The 18,991-nt window shown below is 43.2% G+C and overlaps 1 protein-coding gene and 1 long non-coding RNA gene across 3 annotated transcripts in view; one reads left to right on the plus strand and one right to left on the minus strand.

Annotated features, from left to right (window-relative positions):
* STARD9 (StAR related lipid transfer domain containing 9) overlaps positions 1 to 18,991 on the plus strand; it is a 161,546-nt gene that overhangs the window by 107,017 nt on the left and 35,538 nt on the right. For both annotated transcript variants that reach the window (XM_072623573.1, XM_072623574.1), the window contains exons 16-20: positions 4,335 to 4,514; positions 10,388 to 10,439; positions 10,919 to 11,056; positions 12,515 to 12,597; positions 12,807 to 12,916. In XM_072623573.1, coding sequence (XP_072479674.1) covers positions 4,335 to 4,514; positions 10,388 to 10,439; positions 10,919 to 11,056; positions 12,515 to 12,597; positions 12,807 to 12,916 — 563 coding nt within the window. The remainder of the gene's footprint in view (positions 1 to 4,334; positions 4,515 to 10,387; positions 10,440 to 10,918; positions 11,057 to 12,514; positions 12,598 to 12,806; positions 12,917 to 18,991) is intronic.
* LOC140513684 (uncharacterized) lies at positions 166 to 3,927 on the minus strand. Its single transcript, XR_011970285.1, has 2 exons — positions 3,141 to 3,927; positions 166 to 357 (listed from the first exon to the last, which is right to left on the minus strand). It is a non-coding gene; the product is annotated as an uncharacterized lncRNA (long non-coding RNA).

An 18,991-nucleotide genomic window follows, 5' to 3' on the forward strand; every position in this document is an offset into this window, starting at 1 on the left:
CACTGGCAGATTACCGGCGTTACGTTGGCTTTCTTAAATATTTTTTTCTTTGTTAGATAAAAGTCTTTTTTTTTAAAGGGGAAGAATATATCTGGAAACAACTGTTATGTTAAAAAAAAAAGACGTCAATAAAACTTATTCTTAAAAAAGAAATATAAAAGGGAATTACTATAAAAATTTATTTTCTGTGCAATAATAGTTGAGAAAATGGAGAAGTCACTGAGGTTGAAATAATCAGAAGGCTTCATGAAAATGGTACGTGAGTCTTGAGATAGGAGAAAGGTAAATGTCCAGGTTTTTTTAAAAAGGGAAGAGAAAAGTTGCAAACAATGGGCCAGTGATTTTGTCTTCATTTTCCTAGGGAAAAGAAATGGACCAAAAATGTTTAAAATATTAATTAAATTAATAAAATAAACAAAAATTATTTCAAAAATAATTAGAGAAAAGGGCAGCCAGTGGTATGGTGGATAGAACACCAGAGTAGGAGCCAGGAAGACCTGAGTTCAAATTCAGTCTTAGATATTTACTAGCTAACCTCTCCTTGCTTCAGTGTCCTCATTTGTAAGATGGAGATAATAATAGCACCCAGGACTGTTTTGAGGACAAATGAGATACTATCTGTAAAGTGCTTGGTATATAGCTTCTGGAATATGTTATGTAAAAGTTATTAATATGTTATTGTTGTTATTATTATTAAATGTTGGTGAACATCTCAAAAGGAAAGCAGTCATTGCAAAGAGCCACCATGACTTTATCAAGAATAGGTCATGCCAGGCTAACTGCATTAACATTTTTTTTGATAAGATTATTAGACTAGTAGGTGAGGAGAATATTATAGATCTGGAGTACTTAGGTTTTAGCAAGGCTTTCGATAGTGTGTCTCATATTGTTCTCATGGAAGGATATGATCAAGACTGGGCATATCAAACTCAGATGGAAACACAAGTCTCTAAACCATACTTAAAGATATTGACTTAGAAAACCACATATTAACATTATCTCTGTTTTACTGTATTTTTACTTATTTTGTTAAATATTTCTCAGTTATATTTTAATCTGCTTTGGGTCACACTTCAGAGTTTTGATGCTACAGTACAGTCTGCTCTGATCTAGAACAGGGGTTCTTAATTAGGGGTCTGTGAACTTCTTTTTAAAAATATTTTGATAATTGTATTTAAATATAATTGGTTTCCTTTATAATCTTTTGCATCTTATTTCATGCACTTAACATTAATTTATTTATTTTTGCATTTTATTTTATTTTAAATAGTATTCTGAGAAGGGGTCCAAAGACTTCACCAGACCATCAGAAGGGTCCATGGCACCAAAAGTGACTTTGCTCTAGATGATAATACAGTTATTGGGTGGATTCAGAACTGGTTGAATGTTCTGACCCAAAGAATAGTAGTTAATGGTTCAATATCATCATGAAAAGAGTTCTCCTAGAAATCTATAATCTGTGCTGTTATTGCTGCTGAATATTTTTATCAAAGTCTTGGGCAAACGTGTAGATAGATCCAAAGAATGAGGGATGGCTCAGGCTTGATCTTGACAGGCTAGAGAATCGAACAAAATGACATCTAGTAATGGTATAGTTAAGGTCTTACCCGTGGATGCAGCATGGCCCACTGAAAAGAACCTTGGCTTTGGAGTCCAAGGACCTAGGTTCAGATTCCCGCTTTGATGCTTGCTACCAATTTGACCTTGGGCAAATCAGTTAATCAGATGACCTCCCAGATCCTATACAGCTCTAAGTTTATGATCTTAGGAACATAGTATAGGAGGGGGTTAGAGAGTAGGCATCAAAACAAAACATCACCTCAGAGTTCTAGTGGACTCCAGAATCAGTATAGGTCAGCAGTGTGATACAGCCACCAAAAAAAGCTAATGTGACCTTGGGTTGCCTTAAGAGAGTCCTAGCTTCCAGAAACAGGAAATAGTGTTCAGGTACCACACGTTCTGCCTTATCTGGGGTGTTGTGTTCCCTTCTGGGTACCATGGTTTAAGAAGGACATTGATGAGCTGGAGAGTGTCCACAGGAGGGCAGCTAGAATGGTTAAGTGCCTTGGGTTCATGTCATAATGATTTGTTGAAGACTAAGTGTGTTTAGCCTGGAGAAGAGAAGACTGGGGAGGGGAGAAAAGGGAAGGGAGGAGACAGGACAACTGAGTCAAATATTTGAAGGGATGTTGTGTTTTGGAGGGATTAGACTTTTTCTGTTCAGTTCCAGAAGACCAATGGGTAGAAATTGTAGAGAAGCAAGGTTAGACTTGATGTCAGGAAAAGTTGAACAATTAGAACTGTCCAGAAGTATAATAGACTGTCTTCTGAGGTGATGGATTCCTCCTCCTTGGAGGTCTCCAAGCAGAGGCTGGATGACCACTGGGGAGGTAGAGGATGGGTTAGGAGGGGAGGAGGCAGGAAGCAGGTTTTTGGTGGTAGCAGAAGTTTTGCCTCAAAATACCATCACTTTCCAGGAAGAAAGAAAAAAGGGAATTCCAGCCAGGAACTGTGGAAACAAGGGAGTGTAGCTTCCACAGTGTCAGTGGTAGAGGTGACAGTTGAACTCTGAACCCAAGTGGGCCACCCTTTGACTTGTGTGAAAGTGTCCAGTCATAGATCAGAGTTTCCAAGGGAGATCTCAGCCCGGTGACTGTTATACTGGAAATATCCCTTTAGGGCAGATTTTCCCTCTGATTGGATCCTTTTTCTTGTAGAAAATACCACTACTGAGTACTGGTACCTTTTGAACTCAGGTGTTTACTTAGTGGCATGTGTGGGAAGCTCCCTTTTCCCCTTCTCTGACTCAGGTCTTAGCTGCCCAACTCTTCAGTTCCCTGGGAAGACAGATTAATCTTTCCCCAGAGAAATAACTGCCTTTACCTATTCTATTCAGTCACTGACAGATCCTAGATAAGCCAACATATCCCATGTCTCACAACCCCCTACTTGTGTACGCCATTATCCTCTGGGCTCCCCCACCCCCAAACAGCAACATACAATCAAGACACAAGCTGTAGGGTATACTGGCTCATTTAAGATCTGTCAGTGATGGAATAGGTAAAGGCAGTTATTTCTCTGGGGAAAACAAAATCCCCAAATATGAGTCTAGAAGTGTTTTGAGTTTAATTCACATTTACCTTTCCTCTTCTTCTCCCCCCAAACACAATATATGCTTCTTGAGGCCAAGGACTGGTTGCATCTTTGTCTCTTATCTCCACTGGGTGGCACGGTGCCAGGCCCATAGTAAGCCTTTGATAATTGTTTGATGGAATTGTCCCCCCCCAGTTTTGAAGAGAATGCCATTAATGGTGTTGTCTTCAGGCTGCTGTCCTTAATGAAGGTTGTACCCTTTTCTTGGGAGTTTAGGGAAAGGGAGGAATGCAGTTGACTGGTTGCCATTGACAACCATCATTCTCTGTTGGCAGAGTGGGGTAGGGGGAGGTCAGGAATAAGAGTTCCAACTTTCTGACTTTAATTTTACTTCCTGTCCACTGGGGTCAGGGCTCAAAGGGGCCAGGATTTTAAGGTAGCTCATAGCTTTAGTCTAAGAGCTGGTGTCTTAATTTGGAGACGGGTAGGGACGGAACTAGAGGCTAGTGTGAACAGAGGAAAAAAGATCTGAAAATGTAACACCATCTGGCGAGTAAATGACAAGAGCTGGTGCTCTTTTGCTATCTCTTCCTGTTACCCCTATCCTTACCAAAGTTGCTTTCTTAGGACAGGACCACCTTAAGCCTCCTTTAGAGAGACAAGAGGATATTCCTACCCCTTTCTCCAGCCTGTGAGGGTCCTGTTTCCACTGATCAACAAAATATAGGCTGTAGTCATTTTGAGTAGGGGACCCTAGGAATGGTCAAGACATTCTTGGAAGCTGGCCAGTGATGAGAAGAGCCAGGAGAGCAGAGGCTGGAGTGGTTTTCAGGCCTGTCATTCTAGATCCACAGGGGGTCTAATGTGCTAATTGGATGATCGCCTTCACTGTGGTACCAATGAGCTCACTTGTGCCATGTTAGGAGGATGGTTGCTGGCTGCCTTCCTGAGCCTTGCCCCATGAGGGGAAGATGGGGAAGCAGAGGATGTCCATGGATTGGTCCAACAGATGGTAGGAAGGAAAGTTATAGTTACTAGTTGTCTGCCTTTCTGGGCATTCCTTTCCCAATTCGTTGGAAAATTCCTGCTCAGTTTAATGTTAATTTGATCAGCAGTGATGGTGAGTAAAGGAGGAAAGGTATTTAGGACAGTGAGAGCCTCAAGCCAGGTTCTCCTCTGCCCTTAAACTGATAGCTGCATGCCAAGTCTCTAGGAGCAGCTCCTGTGCCTTTCTTCCCCAGAGAGACCAGCTGCCCAAAGACTGGACCCAGAAGTGGGACGCCTGGAAGGCTCTCATGGAGCAGTGCAACGTTGACATCAACAAGAAGAAAGCCGGGGTGACAATTGATCCCAGCCTGCCACACCTGATGGTCCTGGATGATGATGTGCTGAGCACCGGGGTTGTGCTGTATCACCTCAGGGTAAGGGGTTTGGTGGTGGGCTCAGGGTTTTTGGGGAAAAGGCTTGTATCCTCCCACTTCTCCTTCCCTGTTGGGGCCAGCAGGCAGTCACGATGAAGCAAGGGGCAGGCGGTATGATTCCCAGATAGGGTGTTTGCTTAGGGTGTTTTCTTCAACCATTTGGTGGTGAGAAAACCCACTGGGCTCATCGACCTTGGTGGTGGTAACTTCTAGAACCATTTGTGAAGGATCTTCTTTCTTTTGTCTCAAGAGTAGTAAACTTCAGTGGGTCAGTGCACAAAGTTGGGAGTTGGGGTACCTTCGTTATTTCCCAGCGTGCACCACTATGTGACTTAGACAAGCTGCTGTTCTTCCCTTTGCCTTGGCTTCTTTATCTCTAGGATGCAGAAAATAAGTCTTGTACTCTTTCTGCTAAATGCTGAGACATGAAAATAGAGTTATGAAGACCTGTGAAATTCTACCTTCAAATCACTGTCAGCTTCACAGAGCTCAGTCTTTTTTATCCCCCCCAAGGCAACTGAGGTTAAGCTACTTGCCTAGGGTTACACAGCTGGTGAGTGTCAAGTGTATGAGGCTGGATTTGAACTCAGGTCCTTTTGCCTCCAGGGCCAGTGCTCTGTCCATTGTGCCACGTAGCTGCCCCAAGTCTTAAAGAAATAGAGGCTAGTGTGACCATCGTAGAATCGTAGACTTTACATCATAAGGGGCTCAACCTTCCTGTAATACTTGTAACATTTGTCAATTGGTCCTCATTCTGCATGCAGTACAAATTCAATCCTTTTTTAAAAACACATGACAGTACTTGAGATATTTAAGGGTTGCTCCTGTGTCCTGGGCAGCTGGATAGGGCACCAGGGACTCATCTTTGTTCAAATCCAGCCTCATATGCTTACTAGCTGTGTGACCCTGGGCAGATCACCGAACCTTGTCTGTCTCAGTTTCCTCATCTGTAAAATGAGCGGAGAAGGAGGTGGCAAACCACTCCAGTATCTTTGACGAGAAAATCTCAAATGGGGTCATGAAGTCAGACATGACTGAAAAGTGACTGAACGAACTAGTGTCCTGACGCTGCCTGTTCCCTCTAAATCCCATCTTCTCCAGGTTAAATGTCTTGAGCTTTTTTATCATGTGTCTTTTAGGATGACATACTTGTAGGTCCCCTCCTGGGGGTGTCATGCTGGTCATGATACTTTCAGACAGTCTCCTGACATACCGATGTTCCTTTTAAAATGTGGCACCCAAGACCAGACACACGTTGGACTATTGTATCCCAAAGGTGAAATATGATGCTGGCTGTCCCAAAAGTCTTAGTGCAGTTTTAAGCTATTAAAGATTTCCATTTTAATAGCTTAAATTTTTACTACAACTTTTGTGATACCCTATACATCTATAGTAGTATAAAAATCATAGTAGTTTTATTTCTTTTTTAGCGACTTTATTGCACCGTATATTCTAACCCAATTTAATAAACATTTATTTAGTGCCTCCTATGTACCAGGGACAGCGCTAAGCACTGGATATACAATTAATAAAAAGGAAGTCCCTGCCCTCAAGGTGGGGGTGGGGGGGAGACAGCACACAGAAAGAGGCAGGAAAGAGGGGGGAATGGGGGGAGAAAAAAGGCAGAAGACCAGGGGAGTTAAAAGCAGGCAGACAATCAGATGAAGAGTAGACAGTTCAGTAATCTGTGGAATCTATGATCCATTCAAGTATTTACTGGGGATTTTGGCCTTCTCTGTTCCCTCTCACCACCTCCCCTTACAGTATTTAATGTTATTACAAATATACAAATGTAAATTTATTATATTTTAACATCATTAAATATTATAAATATGTAAATATATTTAATACAAAAGCTATAGCATTGACGTTTGTCCCTATTAAATTTTACCGCATTAGCGTGGACCCTTTTATCCGCCCTGACAAGATCTTTTGGGTTCTAATTCTGCCATTCAATGCCCTCCCCCACTTCTTCATTTCTAGAGATTATTTAATATATAATTTATAATACATATGCACACTATAGAATATGGAATATTTAATAATATTCCATTTATTTATCATTTATTTAATAATAAAATAAAGAGCTTTAGAGGCTAAGTCAAATTCCCATCATTTTATGGGGAAAGAAACAAGGCTCAGAGGGAGTTCTCTGCAGGTTACTTGCTCTCTCTTGTTGGGGGCCAGAAGAATCCATCCTGGTGTACAGGAGCAGTCACCTCTGGCCGCTCCTCTTACTCTGGGTTTCATCCGATGACGGATAAATGAGGCAGTATTTGTAAAGCACTTAGCACAGCACCTGGTACACTGTAGGTGCTTAATATATATGCTGAGTCCTTTGCCTTCCTCTTTCATACAGCCAAACTTTCCTGCTTCACCACAATTCCACTATTTACTTTCATTACGGTTTCCTCATTGTGTTTAAAAGGGGCAGCACGGGCAGCCCATTAATGAATTTCTAATACTTCTGTTGTCCCTGGAGAAATCATGTTCCCCGTGCTGGCGTGTGCAGAGAACTGAGTAGGAGCTCAGGGACATCTCATCACAGAGAGATTTTTAGACAGAAGATTGAGGAAGCGTGTCTTCTGGCACATGGGAATTTGACTGCCCACCTCTGTATTCTCTCAGGCAGCCCTAACTTTATACTTCCCCTGAACTTAGGTCTGATGTACAATAAATATGTAATTCCTCCCCTTCCCCCATTCTCTTGGAGGTGAAGTGGAGAGGGTTGCCCGTAGCATCAAGGAGACTTAGGTTCATGGTACCCCTCTAGTGTTTGCTGTGCAACCTTGGGCAGATGCCTCGCCCACTCAGGGCTAGGTAACTCTAAGACTATACATTTTTTTTTGGAGGGGGGGAAGGCAAAGCAATTGGAGTTAAGTGGCTTGCCAAGGTCACACAGCTAGTAAGTGTATCAAGTGTCTGAGGCTAGATTTGAACTCTAGGGCTGCTGCTCTACTCACTGTGCCACCTAGCTGCCCCAGACTATACATGTTTTTAATGGTATTTTATTTTTTTTCCTATTACACATGAAGATAATGTTTTCTTTTTCTTTTTTTTTAAATAAAATTTTGAGGCCCAAATTTTCACCTTCCTTCCCCTCCCCCTCCCTAGGACAGTAAGCAGTTTGAAATAGGTTATATGTGTACAATCATGCACATTAATGAAGTAGGTTTTGTCTAGTACTTTATAGTCCCAAAGGATGATGCCTCCGCTCTTAGAGCCCACAGCCAGAGTGCTGGGGTGAGTTGGGTACCATTCCGTGCACTAGAAGGAGGAGTTGCCCATATCAATGCAATCCCCAGTCCAGCCCTAGTCCCTCCCCACTCAGCCAGAATCACGGAGAAAGGTCTACTACAGATGTGGTGGAATGGGTATTGAATGGAGGAATCTTCCAGGTGTTTGAGGCAGGATCGCTCTGTCTTCCATACTATTTTGTCCCTTAGATTACTGTTATCCCTGCGAAGTCAGGAAGCAGAATGTTAACTGTCTGGCTATAGGCAGAATGTACAGGATGATGAAAAAGTACCTGGATGCTTTAAAGGAGAGGAGGATGGCCTCATCTGAATATAGCCCAGTTAGTTCATGGACCTCTCAGGGGGTTTGCTGGAGAACTGAGGGGGCTGAATTTTTCTCAAGCTTTATATTTATATGCGGTATATATATTTTTTCTTTCCTTGTGGAACTGAAGTCACATTAGGCTTGGTGCATGGGTTTCAAGTCTGGCTCTGCCCCGTTACCCTTGTGGCTCTAGGCAAATCACTTAACCTCCACGTGTCTGTAAAACGGAGGTGTTAATCCTTACACTGTCTCTCAGGGCAGTCTTGAGGTGCAGATCTGATGAAATGAGCTGTGATCATTTCCAGTGAATGCCTTTGGAAGCAATCTATAACCTTAAATGTTAAGCTGTGATGGTTATCCATGTTCCCCATTTGGGACCAGCATCTTAATGTATTGGACTGGTGCAGCTAACTCAATTCCCAGTCTCATTTCATTTCCTTACTGAATGGTTGGCTTCTTGTTCTGATGGTGCCCCAGGAACTGATTCTTATTTTGGCTATTTTGGGCGTGGGGGGCAGATCCACATTTCAGCTTGAAGGAACACCAAGATCAAACAGGCAGCATCCCTTTGTCCCACTGAGGTACGCTCCACAAACCCTGTACGGGAGGCGATCCCGCTGCCTTGTCCCACCTCGGACCATCTGCCTTTTGTTTAACATGTTTTATATCTCCGAACATGTCCAAAGGGCCACTGTCTGCTTATGGATGCAGAGACCTTCCCGTGGGACCGGACCTCACTCTGCTTTGAGTTTCCCCTTATTCTTTTTTGGAAAAATTTTAAAATTTAATTTTAATTTATGGAATAAAACAAGGATTTCCATAATATAGTATAATAAAAAGATGATTGCACACGAAATGGCAAGTTTATTCTGTACAACTTGTTATTCCTTTTAAATATATAATAAACTTATCATGCAAATTTTTTTCCTTTTTTTTCCTCTCCTAGACACTATGTCTGATGACACCAATACCTAATGGTGACACCTGGGAGAGAGCAGTCAAGGGCCAGATTCAGCTTCTCTTGCATTCTAGAAAAGAGGTGGAGTGGTCTCAAAACGAATTTTTTTTACTTAGTTTTATTTTATTTTTATTGATACTTTTTTAAAAGGTCAAGTTCATTTTTATTGATTATTGATTATTCAAGTTTATTTTTATTGATCTTTTTTTCAAAAGATCAAGTTCATTTTTCCATCCCTGACTCCTCCCCCCCACCCCCCCAGTCCAGTGAAACATCCCTTGAAACAAGGGTTTCAAAAAGGAGGAGGGCAAGAGGAAGGTCAGCTTGACACGTACCGACTGCCATATTCCACAGGCAGCTCTGCAGTGAAAGCAAGTAGGTATAGCTTTTTCATTTTTTTTTTTTTTTGAAACCAGACCTGGTCATTATAATTACAGGGCTCACAAACTGATTTTTAAAAATTTAAGCAAAAAACAAGTGAAAGGCAGCTAGGGGTTTTGTGTGCTCTCACCTTGCACTAATACAGTACTTGGTTCATACTAACTCCTATCTCTCTCTCTCTCTCTCTCTCTCTCTCTCCCTCTCCCTCCCTCCCTCCCTCCCTCTCTCCCTCTCTCCCTTCTCCATCTCCCTTCCTCTCCCTCTTCTCTTTTTGCCTGTCTCTCATTCTAGATGGCGCTTTTTCTTTTCTCTTTTCTTTACCTCTTTTCAGACTGTGAGGTCTGTTAAGCTTCTTCATCTGACCAACGAGAAGGTAATAATCCAGTGATTTCTTCTGTTTCTGTGAAATGCTTTTCTCTAAACATTGCCTTGACTGAAGCAGGGCCAGGGCATCTTCAGTGCCCCACCTCTCAGGGAGAGTGGGGCTCCTTTCTACTTCTCTTTGGGGCTGGAGGTTTGCTGACATTAGCGATGACTGTGGCCCCTCTTTCATGAGATGATCACATTGCGTGACTCCATTGAATTTTTCAAAAAAGGCAGACAGAGCCCTCTCCAAGCCTCCCACTAGAAAATGAAAATTTCTCTTCTACAGGCTTGCAGCACAGGCATGGTAAGGAGATTACCACCATCTGTCATCTGTCAAGGCTGATATATCCTGGGCATTTAGAAATAGCCAGGACATTCTTTTAAGATTGATTTGACTTGAGGGGCTCTTCTCAGTTCCTGAATAAGGAAGTGGGAGCTAAGGGAGAAAAAGCCTGGTACCAAAGGGAAAAGGTAGAACTGTCAGGAGTGAAGAGATGTTCATGACAAGACACAGGTGATTCTAAGCCACATAGACTTTGCTTCAGAGGCAAAACTGTCTGTATCTTTTTTTTCTACCTTTAAAATAACTTTTATTCTATCCTTTTAGGAAGGGACAACAAAGATAGGAAGGATTGACTCTGACCAAGAGCAAGATATCGGTAAGTGAGTGAAGACATCAGTGTAATCTTCTGTCCCCTCAATGAGGTACAAAGGGTCTTGATGCCTGGTCTGACCCATTCCTCCATGGGGAACCTGAGGATTCCCTGAGGGAAGGGACCTTTTTGGAGTACTCAGCCTCTATGGCCATTGTGTTGGCATCTTCTGTTTAGTTTTTTCCTTTGTTTCAAGAGAAGTTTCTGTTGGCAGGGGAGAAGGGAAAAAGTAATGATGGGAAAGTATAAGGGATGTAAGAAAGCACCCACAAAGCACTTGCTTATTGGTTTTGAGTCAACATGGTTGGGAGTGGATCCAAAGGAGAAATAGCTTCTAGACCAAGAAGAAGGAATAGTTTCTCTCTTCTGCCTGTGATGCTGTTGCTTTGAGGTTTTCCAGGTTCGGACTTGGGTTTTCTCATGGAAAGAGTGACGTTGTCCTATAAAGTAACCCTGTGCGCCATCGTGACTAGCATTTTTCCCAGTCCTTCAGGGTCAGTGGATAGAGAGAGACCACTGTACCATCACCAGTACATGTGGTGTGGTCACACTTCAGCCTGCCCTGGGAGCCCGCTGCATTGTCAATGGCCAAGAGGTCACTGATTCTTGTCGCCTGACACAAGGTAGGCTGGTCAGACCCTCCCTCTCTGTGTCTTCTCTTTGCATGCTGAAAACAGGGAAATTTGGGTGCTTTGAGCTGCTATAAATTGTCAGCAATTCTTAGTTGAAAATCACCATTTTGGGGAATGCGAAGGGCTTTGGAATATGGCCTAAGCTTCCCAGGAATAGTGGGAGGCTCTCTTTATAAACCTGATCCAGAAAAGACAAGTGTAACTAAGGTACTGATGACGTGTTTGGCTAGACAAGACATGTCAAACTCTCCGCCTGCAAATGTTGCCCCCAAACAAGGAACCTGTTTGCAATATCATTGGGAAGTGTTTAACAAAACAAATAAAAATAGATTACAACTTAGATAAGTCTGCAGGGATCTGTTCTAGTGGAATTTGATATTACTAGGCTTGACTGTACTTGAGAGGACTTCTGTGTTGTGGGGGAGGAGTAACTTTGTGGATAGTAAAAAAGATGGGAAAACAAAGACAGCAGGATGAAGGATTACAAGATGCGAAAAGAAAAAGTTCAGAAGGGCACAGAAACAGGGCAGTTTTGTTACCACCTTGTGAAGTTTGCTTTCAAAAAACCAAATTATATGTAATGAAAGTCCACGGATAAATATATAAGCCTTTCTTTTGGCCTCCTGTGTATTTTGAAATTGTTTTTTGATGATTGTTAAGTTCATGATAAAAAAAATTTTTTAAGGGAAAAAGTAGCAGTGGAACCTCGGTCTCGTGTGGGGGGTTTTGTGGGTTTTTGCGATTCATCTGGATTTGAAGATTTCCCCCTTGCCTGTAGGATAGGGAATACTAGTGGCAGAGGCCCCGGGTGGAGAGAAAATCTTGTTATACTTGCCCAGGCGTTGAGGTGGCCTAATGTATAGAGTGCTGGGCATGGAGTCAGGAAGGTCTGAATTCCAATCTTGCCTCAGATATATACTAGTTTTGTGATCCTGGGCAAGTCCTTTTTAACCCCTCAGCCTCAGTTTCCTCATCTGTCAAATGGGGATAAATGGTAGCTCCAACCTGCGAGGATCAAATGAGACAATAACTTTAAGGCACTTAGCACGGTGTCGGCCACATAGAAGGTGCTATCATAAATGTAAATCATTATTATTTTTGTTGTGAGGGTAAAATGAGATGACAATTGTGAATTGCTTTTGCAAACTTTCGTGCTGTGTGTATACTAGCTATTATCACCATTTTAGCAAAGGAGGCCTTCCCTTGCCAGGCTGGCCCCATGGTGTTGTCTTTCCCTTTGTCTTCCCTGAATTACTTTTACTACCAGCCAGTTGGTGGAAAGTTGAATTGTTAGGGTGTGTGTGTGTGTGTGTGTGTGTGTGTGTGTGTGTGTGTGTGTGTGTGTGTGTGTGTGTGTATGCGTGTGCGAGTGCATGCCCAGCTCTTGGCATAGTACCTGGCACACAGGAAGGGCTCAGTATGAAATCCTTTGCTTTCTTTTTCCCAAAGGTGCTATTATTATTCTGGGGCAAACACAGAAATTCCGTTTCATTCACCCGGCGGAGGCGGCTGCACTAAGGCAGAGGAGATTGGTAAGTATGGTCTCTTTCTTAGCTTGCTGCTAGCTGTATTACACTTCTTGCCATGTGAGAAGCATCAGGAAGGTGTCTTTTTCCACTGAAGCCTCCAGCCCTGTGGGAATCCACCTGCATAAGTTCAGCCTGTCAGATGCACCCTGTAATGACGGTCAGAGGCTAGGGCGTGATGGCTTCTTCATTCTGTTTCCTCTTTTTGTCCCCAGCTGGGAGAGGTCTCTGCTGGGAATAGCAATTGCTCTCTGGGGTGGCTGGATTTGGATGGTGATGTTGCTGCTTCCCGATTGGGGATTCCCTCTATGCTTGAGGAGGACAGGTAGGTGAGACCAATGGGCCCTTCCACCGTGGGGCCATTTTGAGACTTAGCAGTTATAATCCAGTGTTTTGTAATTATCCTTGGAAGGAGAAAGGCCAAGGTAAAGCATAGGCCTGGGCTGGTCCAGAGCATTAGCCATTGAGGTTCCAGGACTCATGGAGTTTAGCTCACTGTTGGCAGAAGAAAAGCTTGTTTTATCCTCCTGTCTCTTATTCTGCTTTCCTTCATCCTCCAAAGGGGTGCTGCTCTTGGTGGTTTTCCCTCTGGCCACCTTCTGTCAAACAAGACTTGGCTTGTACCACTTGGTCTGCCATCAGTTGGGGAAGGCCAGACGGTTTTTGATATATGAACAATGGGAGATTAATGTTTCCTAAGCACACACCTAAGAAGATTGTTATGAACCAATCTCTTTCTTCTTCGGATCTCCCCCAGAACACTGAATGAGAGCATCTCCATGGGCCTCAGTTTCCTAAAATAGAAAAGCTGAGCCAGATGGTTTCTGAGGTCCTTCCAATTCTGAATCTGTGATGTTACCATTTTCAGGAGATCATGATTCTCTCATAATTAGTGCTGTGTGGGAGCTCTGACTGGATGTCTGATTCAGAGTTCTCAGGATGTATTACTGAAGTGTGGTTTGGTGCCCTTTCCTTGAACAGTAGGAGTCCTAGAGCTATGGATAGTATCTGAAACCCCCCTCCACTAGTAGGTATAATTATATGAAAAAAGCAAAGTGTTATGTGTACCCTTGGGGAGGATGCTATGGCATGTGGGTGAACAATGGGCTAAAGCTTTCTTCTCTGTTGATAACCTCTATGTGGGGAAAGGGAGAGGGACGTCTTTTGTTTCCCCCGCCCAGCAAAGACAGCGATTTGTGCAAAGTAGGCAGGAGTATGAAGGGAAGCCCAGCTCCACATTAAGGGGTCATGGTTTGGGGGAAGGGAGTGGAAAATCCCTAAGCTCTTCAGATGGTAGGCTGGATAGAGGGGTACAGAGAGGAACGCAGCAGCATGGAGAGAAGTGGACGTGGCTGAGTGGTTTCCTTTTGAAGACCCCCGGGGGTTCATATCCTTGTTTCCTCTGTTCCGTCATCTTAATTTAGCTTTTCATGTTTTCTACTTTCTCATCCCCATAGGATGCAAGCTCTGTTTTCTTTAAATTAAAAAAAAAAATGAACTTGTCACCAAATAAAACGAGAATTTTCATATATAAAGTAGAACAGAAAAGAGGGTTGTGTATGAGACTGAATCCATCACTACATATAGCTTTCCCTTTTAAGTCTATAATAAATTTAACAAGCAGCTTTCAAGGCTGTCCTGCCTGCCTGTGTTTGCTTCTGGCCCTCCTTTAATATTCTTCTATGATGGTTTGTCTTTCTTGTTTCTGTTTTGAACTGAATTTCTTTCTTTTTTTTAAAGTATAATTGATTTTTTTTATCACTGTCATTTCCTATATATCCCCCCTCCTACTTTCCCATAGAACTCTCTCATGACAAAGTAAAACCATACAAGACTGAGCAACAGGTTGGCCGCATGTGCCTCATTCCGCGTCTCTACTGTGGTGGTGGTGGTGGTGGTGTTCTGTCTCAACATTGGTCTTCTACATTGGGACTAGTCATTGCTGGTTCTTTTCCTTTATATTATTCTGGTCATCCTGTTAATGTACTTTAAGGCAATTCATACAAATCTTCCTGAGTTTTTATTTACATTTTTCATTTCTTATGGTGTAATAATATTCCATTGCATACGTATAACAGTTTTTCAATTGATGGGAACCTACCATATTCCCTTTTTTTAATTTTTATTTTATCTGTGTCCCTGGCACTTAGCACATGTGCTTGGCACATAGGGAGCACTTAAGGATTTTTCATTCATTCTTGCTTTTTGCTACTACAAAAAAGTGCTAATATGATAAATATTTTTTGTCCATATGGGAACTTTGACCCCCTTGTTTTCATGGAATGAAATCTTTTTGAATTCTGTAATCCAGAGTCACTGACGAGGTTGGTCGGTCAAATCCTAAATATTCCCCTTCTTTCAAAAAAGTCAGGAAAAGATGTCAAAATAAAGACACTAGCACCGCCACCTTTCCAGGGCCCAGCTTAGGGTCTTAGAGTCAGTCCTAATGGGCTTAATCCTACCCAGTTGTTATAGCAGGTACAGCTGTGTGCCACCCTGGTGGCAGTGGTGGTGTGGTGTGGGAGCCTGAGCCTGATTGGGCAGAGGTACTGGGGAGGAACTCCTGCAGGAGTAGAGAAAAATCCAGATCAGCAGATGAGCTCCCAGTCTGGAAGTGGGTCTGTGTTGGGGAGATCCTCTTGCTCCATGCCTAGGAAAAAGTTTCTACCCGCTCTGAGGCTTAACCTTGTTTATTTAGGCAGAGGTGAATCTATAGATATGCCAGAAAACATGGAAATGACTCCGGGTATAGGGAAAGCTGACCAGTCTGACTCATTTCTCTATAGAAGCCATCTCCTGGAACTGGAGGATAGTTTGTTTTCTATTATCAGCGTTGCCCAATTTGGGATCTTTGGGGCTCAGCCTTAAGTGTTTGGAGCCTGACCACAGTCTGGTTGGTCTCCTTCCACTGCTGCCATAGTGACTAGGAACCTCTGCATTATGCTGTGGGAACTGCCAGCCTCTGAAGCGTCAGGGAAGAGATAGGAGGGAAGTCAAGAAGAGAGGAGAGTTGGGGAGGGGTCCCTTGCAGCCTTTGGGAGCAGATGACCAGGTAGGCTGGGAGAACCTGACACTTACAAAATGAAAATGAGCGGTGACCATGCCTGCCACCATCTTGGTGGGTGGATAGCACTACATGTTGATGGTTAGCTGAGGATTTCCCTTGAAATCTGTCCAGATATTAGTGGAAGGTTAGTAAAAATTTATTTTTTAATGTGCTTGCTTAATACATAACAGATCTGTTTAGTTGAGAGCTGGTTTTGTTTCCAGCTCGTGTGTGTGTGTGTGTGTGTGTGTGTGTGTGTGTGTGTGTGTGTGTGTGTGTGTGTGTGTGTGTGTATGAGATGTCAGTTGTCTCGGCAGCCCTGATCATTTACCAGCCTTCCCAGACATCCCCACAGAGAGCCCTCCTTCGTTCTCCTCCCATTTCTCTCCTTTGAAGATGGTGATCTGCACCATAAGGAGTGTGTCTGGCTAACCTTTGACTTTTCTGTGGACCAAGGAAGAGGAGGAGGAGGGGGAGAGGAGGAGGAGGAAGAGGGGGAGGGGGAAGGGGAGGGGGAGGAGAGTGTTTCACAGAGGGGAAAACTTGAGTGGGAAGGAGGGAGAGTAAGCCCAAAGTGTGCATCGATATTCAGAGAGCCCTTTTTTGCTCTGATGAATTCATTTAAGTAATTTATCCATTTCATGCAAACCACTTAGTCAGACCAAGTTGGGGAGTGACAGCCCGACACCATACAAAAGCTATCTACTGACTCCTCACTTTTCTCTAGGTCTCAGGGTAACCTAGATCATCCCTTTCCTGCAGGCATCAACATTCAACATAAGGTGCTCGTCACTTTGATTCAGCTTATTTAGACTTTTCGCCGAGAAACAGATGATCACAGGGGCTTTTTCCTGGGTGTCAGGCAACAAATCTAACCCCAGGGTCTTAGCCTTGGACTCTCTCATAGTTATGTGCTTGTGGTGTCCTAATAATACATTAGAAGAAGAGTAGTTGCTTCCAGTACTCATCTGTTCCCTGCCGGTCTGGTAAGGCTACATTCAGGGCATCTTGGCATTTCTTTGGGAACCCTCCAAGCAGCTTTGACCCAATGCTGACTAGAGGAAAGGTGAATGACTCAAAGCATACTAGCCATGCTGTGTCAGCCAGAGCTTCAATTAAGTGGTCTCTGACTTTCAGGGATGAAAGTAGGATCAAGGTAGCAAGTGTGAAACTGTCCTAGAAATAGAGTATGGGTATTGAAGTAGGTTGGAATCAGAAAGTCATGGGAGTTGAAGAGGGTGAGGAACTGGGATCTCAGGGTGGCCAAAGGAAGCAGTATCTTGGATGAACAGGAAGGCTGTGCTCCTAATTTGGAAGGAGCAAGAATGAGTTGGAGGATTGTAGGTGACAGCAGTGGAAATCTAGACAAAATGGAATGAGCATTAGAAGAAGACAAGGGGTTGGTAACTGTTGGTGCTAGGGGTAGGGTCAGAATGTGGAAATGGGGACAGACCAGAATATACCAGTGTTTCCTCCTGCCTGTGTTCATCAGGGGTTCTAAGAGAAAGGGCAGCCAGTCTTGGAAGCTGTTGGGGTGGGAGAGTGGAGGCTGCTACTTTGCTATTGATTTTCTCCCATGAGTGTCCCCAGGCCAAGCAGTACCTAGAAATTAGTGTGTTCTAGTGGGAAGCTGACTCTGGAAGGAGGGTTATGATGGCTCAGGGATGGTAGACCAGGACAGTTCTGGCAGAGCGGGGGAAAATGTTTCTTTTTCCTCCCCATTAGACTGGTGCCTTGATGAGGCTGCCCAATGCTAGCTCCTGCTCTTTTGACCTCTTAGAAGTAGCAGGGAGTGAATAGAACGCTGGACCTGAATTCAAATCCAGCCTCAGACAACTTACTAGCTGTGTGACCCTGGACAAGTCACTTGCCCTCTATTTGCCTTAGTTTCTTTAACTATAAAATGAGAATAACAATAGAATGTGCTTTGTAGGGTTGTAGTGAGGATCAAATGAAATAATGTTTATTTTTTTAAAAAGCACAGTGCGTGGCACATAGTAGGTATTTCTTGCTTATATCCTTCTTTTCCTTCCCTGCTGACCACCTTGAGCTTCCCTCTTTCCCTGTCTCTGTCTGCAGGGTTCTCCTATGCTAGTGCTGTCTCTGCATGGGGGAAAAAAGGTACTGTCTGATAGAAAATGGACTGAAACAGCTTTGGAGACGCTCCAGAGCACTCCACCCTTATGGACGCAGAAGGTTCAGATAGTGATTGTCAGTTTCTCAGAAGAAACTTAAATGAATTATTGCTAATTAGTGACGTTAAAGAACCTGTCCTCTCAAATTTCAACCCAGAGCTCTTTCCTGTAGGCCAGATTTCCAAGACTCCTCAAACATGTTTGCACGCATGCACATATTCCTCTAGAATCTCTCTCCTCTCTTCTTTTTCCTTTTCTCCCCTTAATCACCACTCCCTTCTTTCTTCTCTCTTCCCTCTGTCATCTCTTCTCTTTCCTCCTTTCTTCCCTTCCCTTCCCCTTTTCATCTCTGTTTTTCTGCGGTTCTGTCTCTGTATCTGTGTCTGTCTCTTTCTAGGTCACAGATATACTTTTTGTTTCTGGGAATGAGGTTCCAACAGTAGATGAACACTCTACAGAGTTTGTTTTCCCAAAGTTATAGCTCCTTAGAATGGGGGGGAAAGAATTACCTTGCAAGGATTTTGCAAAATAATTTTGTTTCATTTCCAATCTAATTTTCAAAAAGTAGCATAACCTTTATGAAACTTGACCATTTTTTAAAATAAAGCCAAACACTGGGCTTGGTGGTCATGCCTATAATTCCAGCTATTGGGGAGGCTGGTGGATCTTTTGAGTTTGGGAATTCCAAGTTTAGGGGTGTCTGCATTAAGTTTGGCTTTAATATGATGAGCCCCTAGAAGCAAGGGACCCCTGAGTTGCCTAAGGACAGGCAAAGCTGCTCAAGTCAGAAATGAAGCAGCAGGTCAAAGGGTAGCCCCTTTTCTCACCTGGGCAAGATAGGGAGAGTCAGAGATTTAGAAAGGGGAGAGAGAGTGAGAGAGAGAGAGAGAGAGAGAGAGAGAGAGAGAGAGAGAGAGAAGAGAAAGAAATAGCAGAGAGAAGAAAGAGACAGAAATCTAGAGTTCTTTAGTTTTGCCAAAAAAATAATGTTTTGCCCCTTTTCTTCTTACCTGGTTATTCTTATTAACTGAAATGACTTCCTGTTTTTCCTGAATCTTCTCCTCTAAGAAATTCAGAAGAAGTCAGTTTTGACTAAAATTCTACCTGCTGGCTCTGTGACCTCACTGCTATTTGTGACCTAACTCACCTTCTCTTTGTTCTTGCTCCTGCAGGTATCATGACCTTCGGTCCAAATTCTCTGCTATATTGGACCCAAGGG

Source organism: Notamacropus eugenii, chromosome 7 (genome assembly GCF_028372415.1).
Source record: "Notamacropus eugenii isolate mMacEug1 chromosome 7, mMacEug1.pri_v2, whole genome shotgun sequence".
Classification (NCBI taxonomy): Eukaryota; Metazoa; Chordata; class Mammalia; order Diprotodontia; family Macropodidae; genus Notamacropus; species Notamacropus eugenii.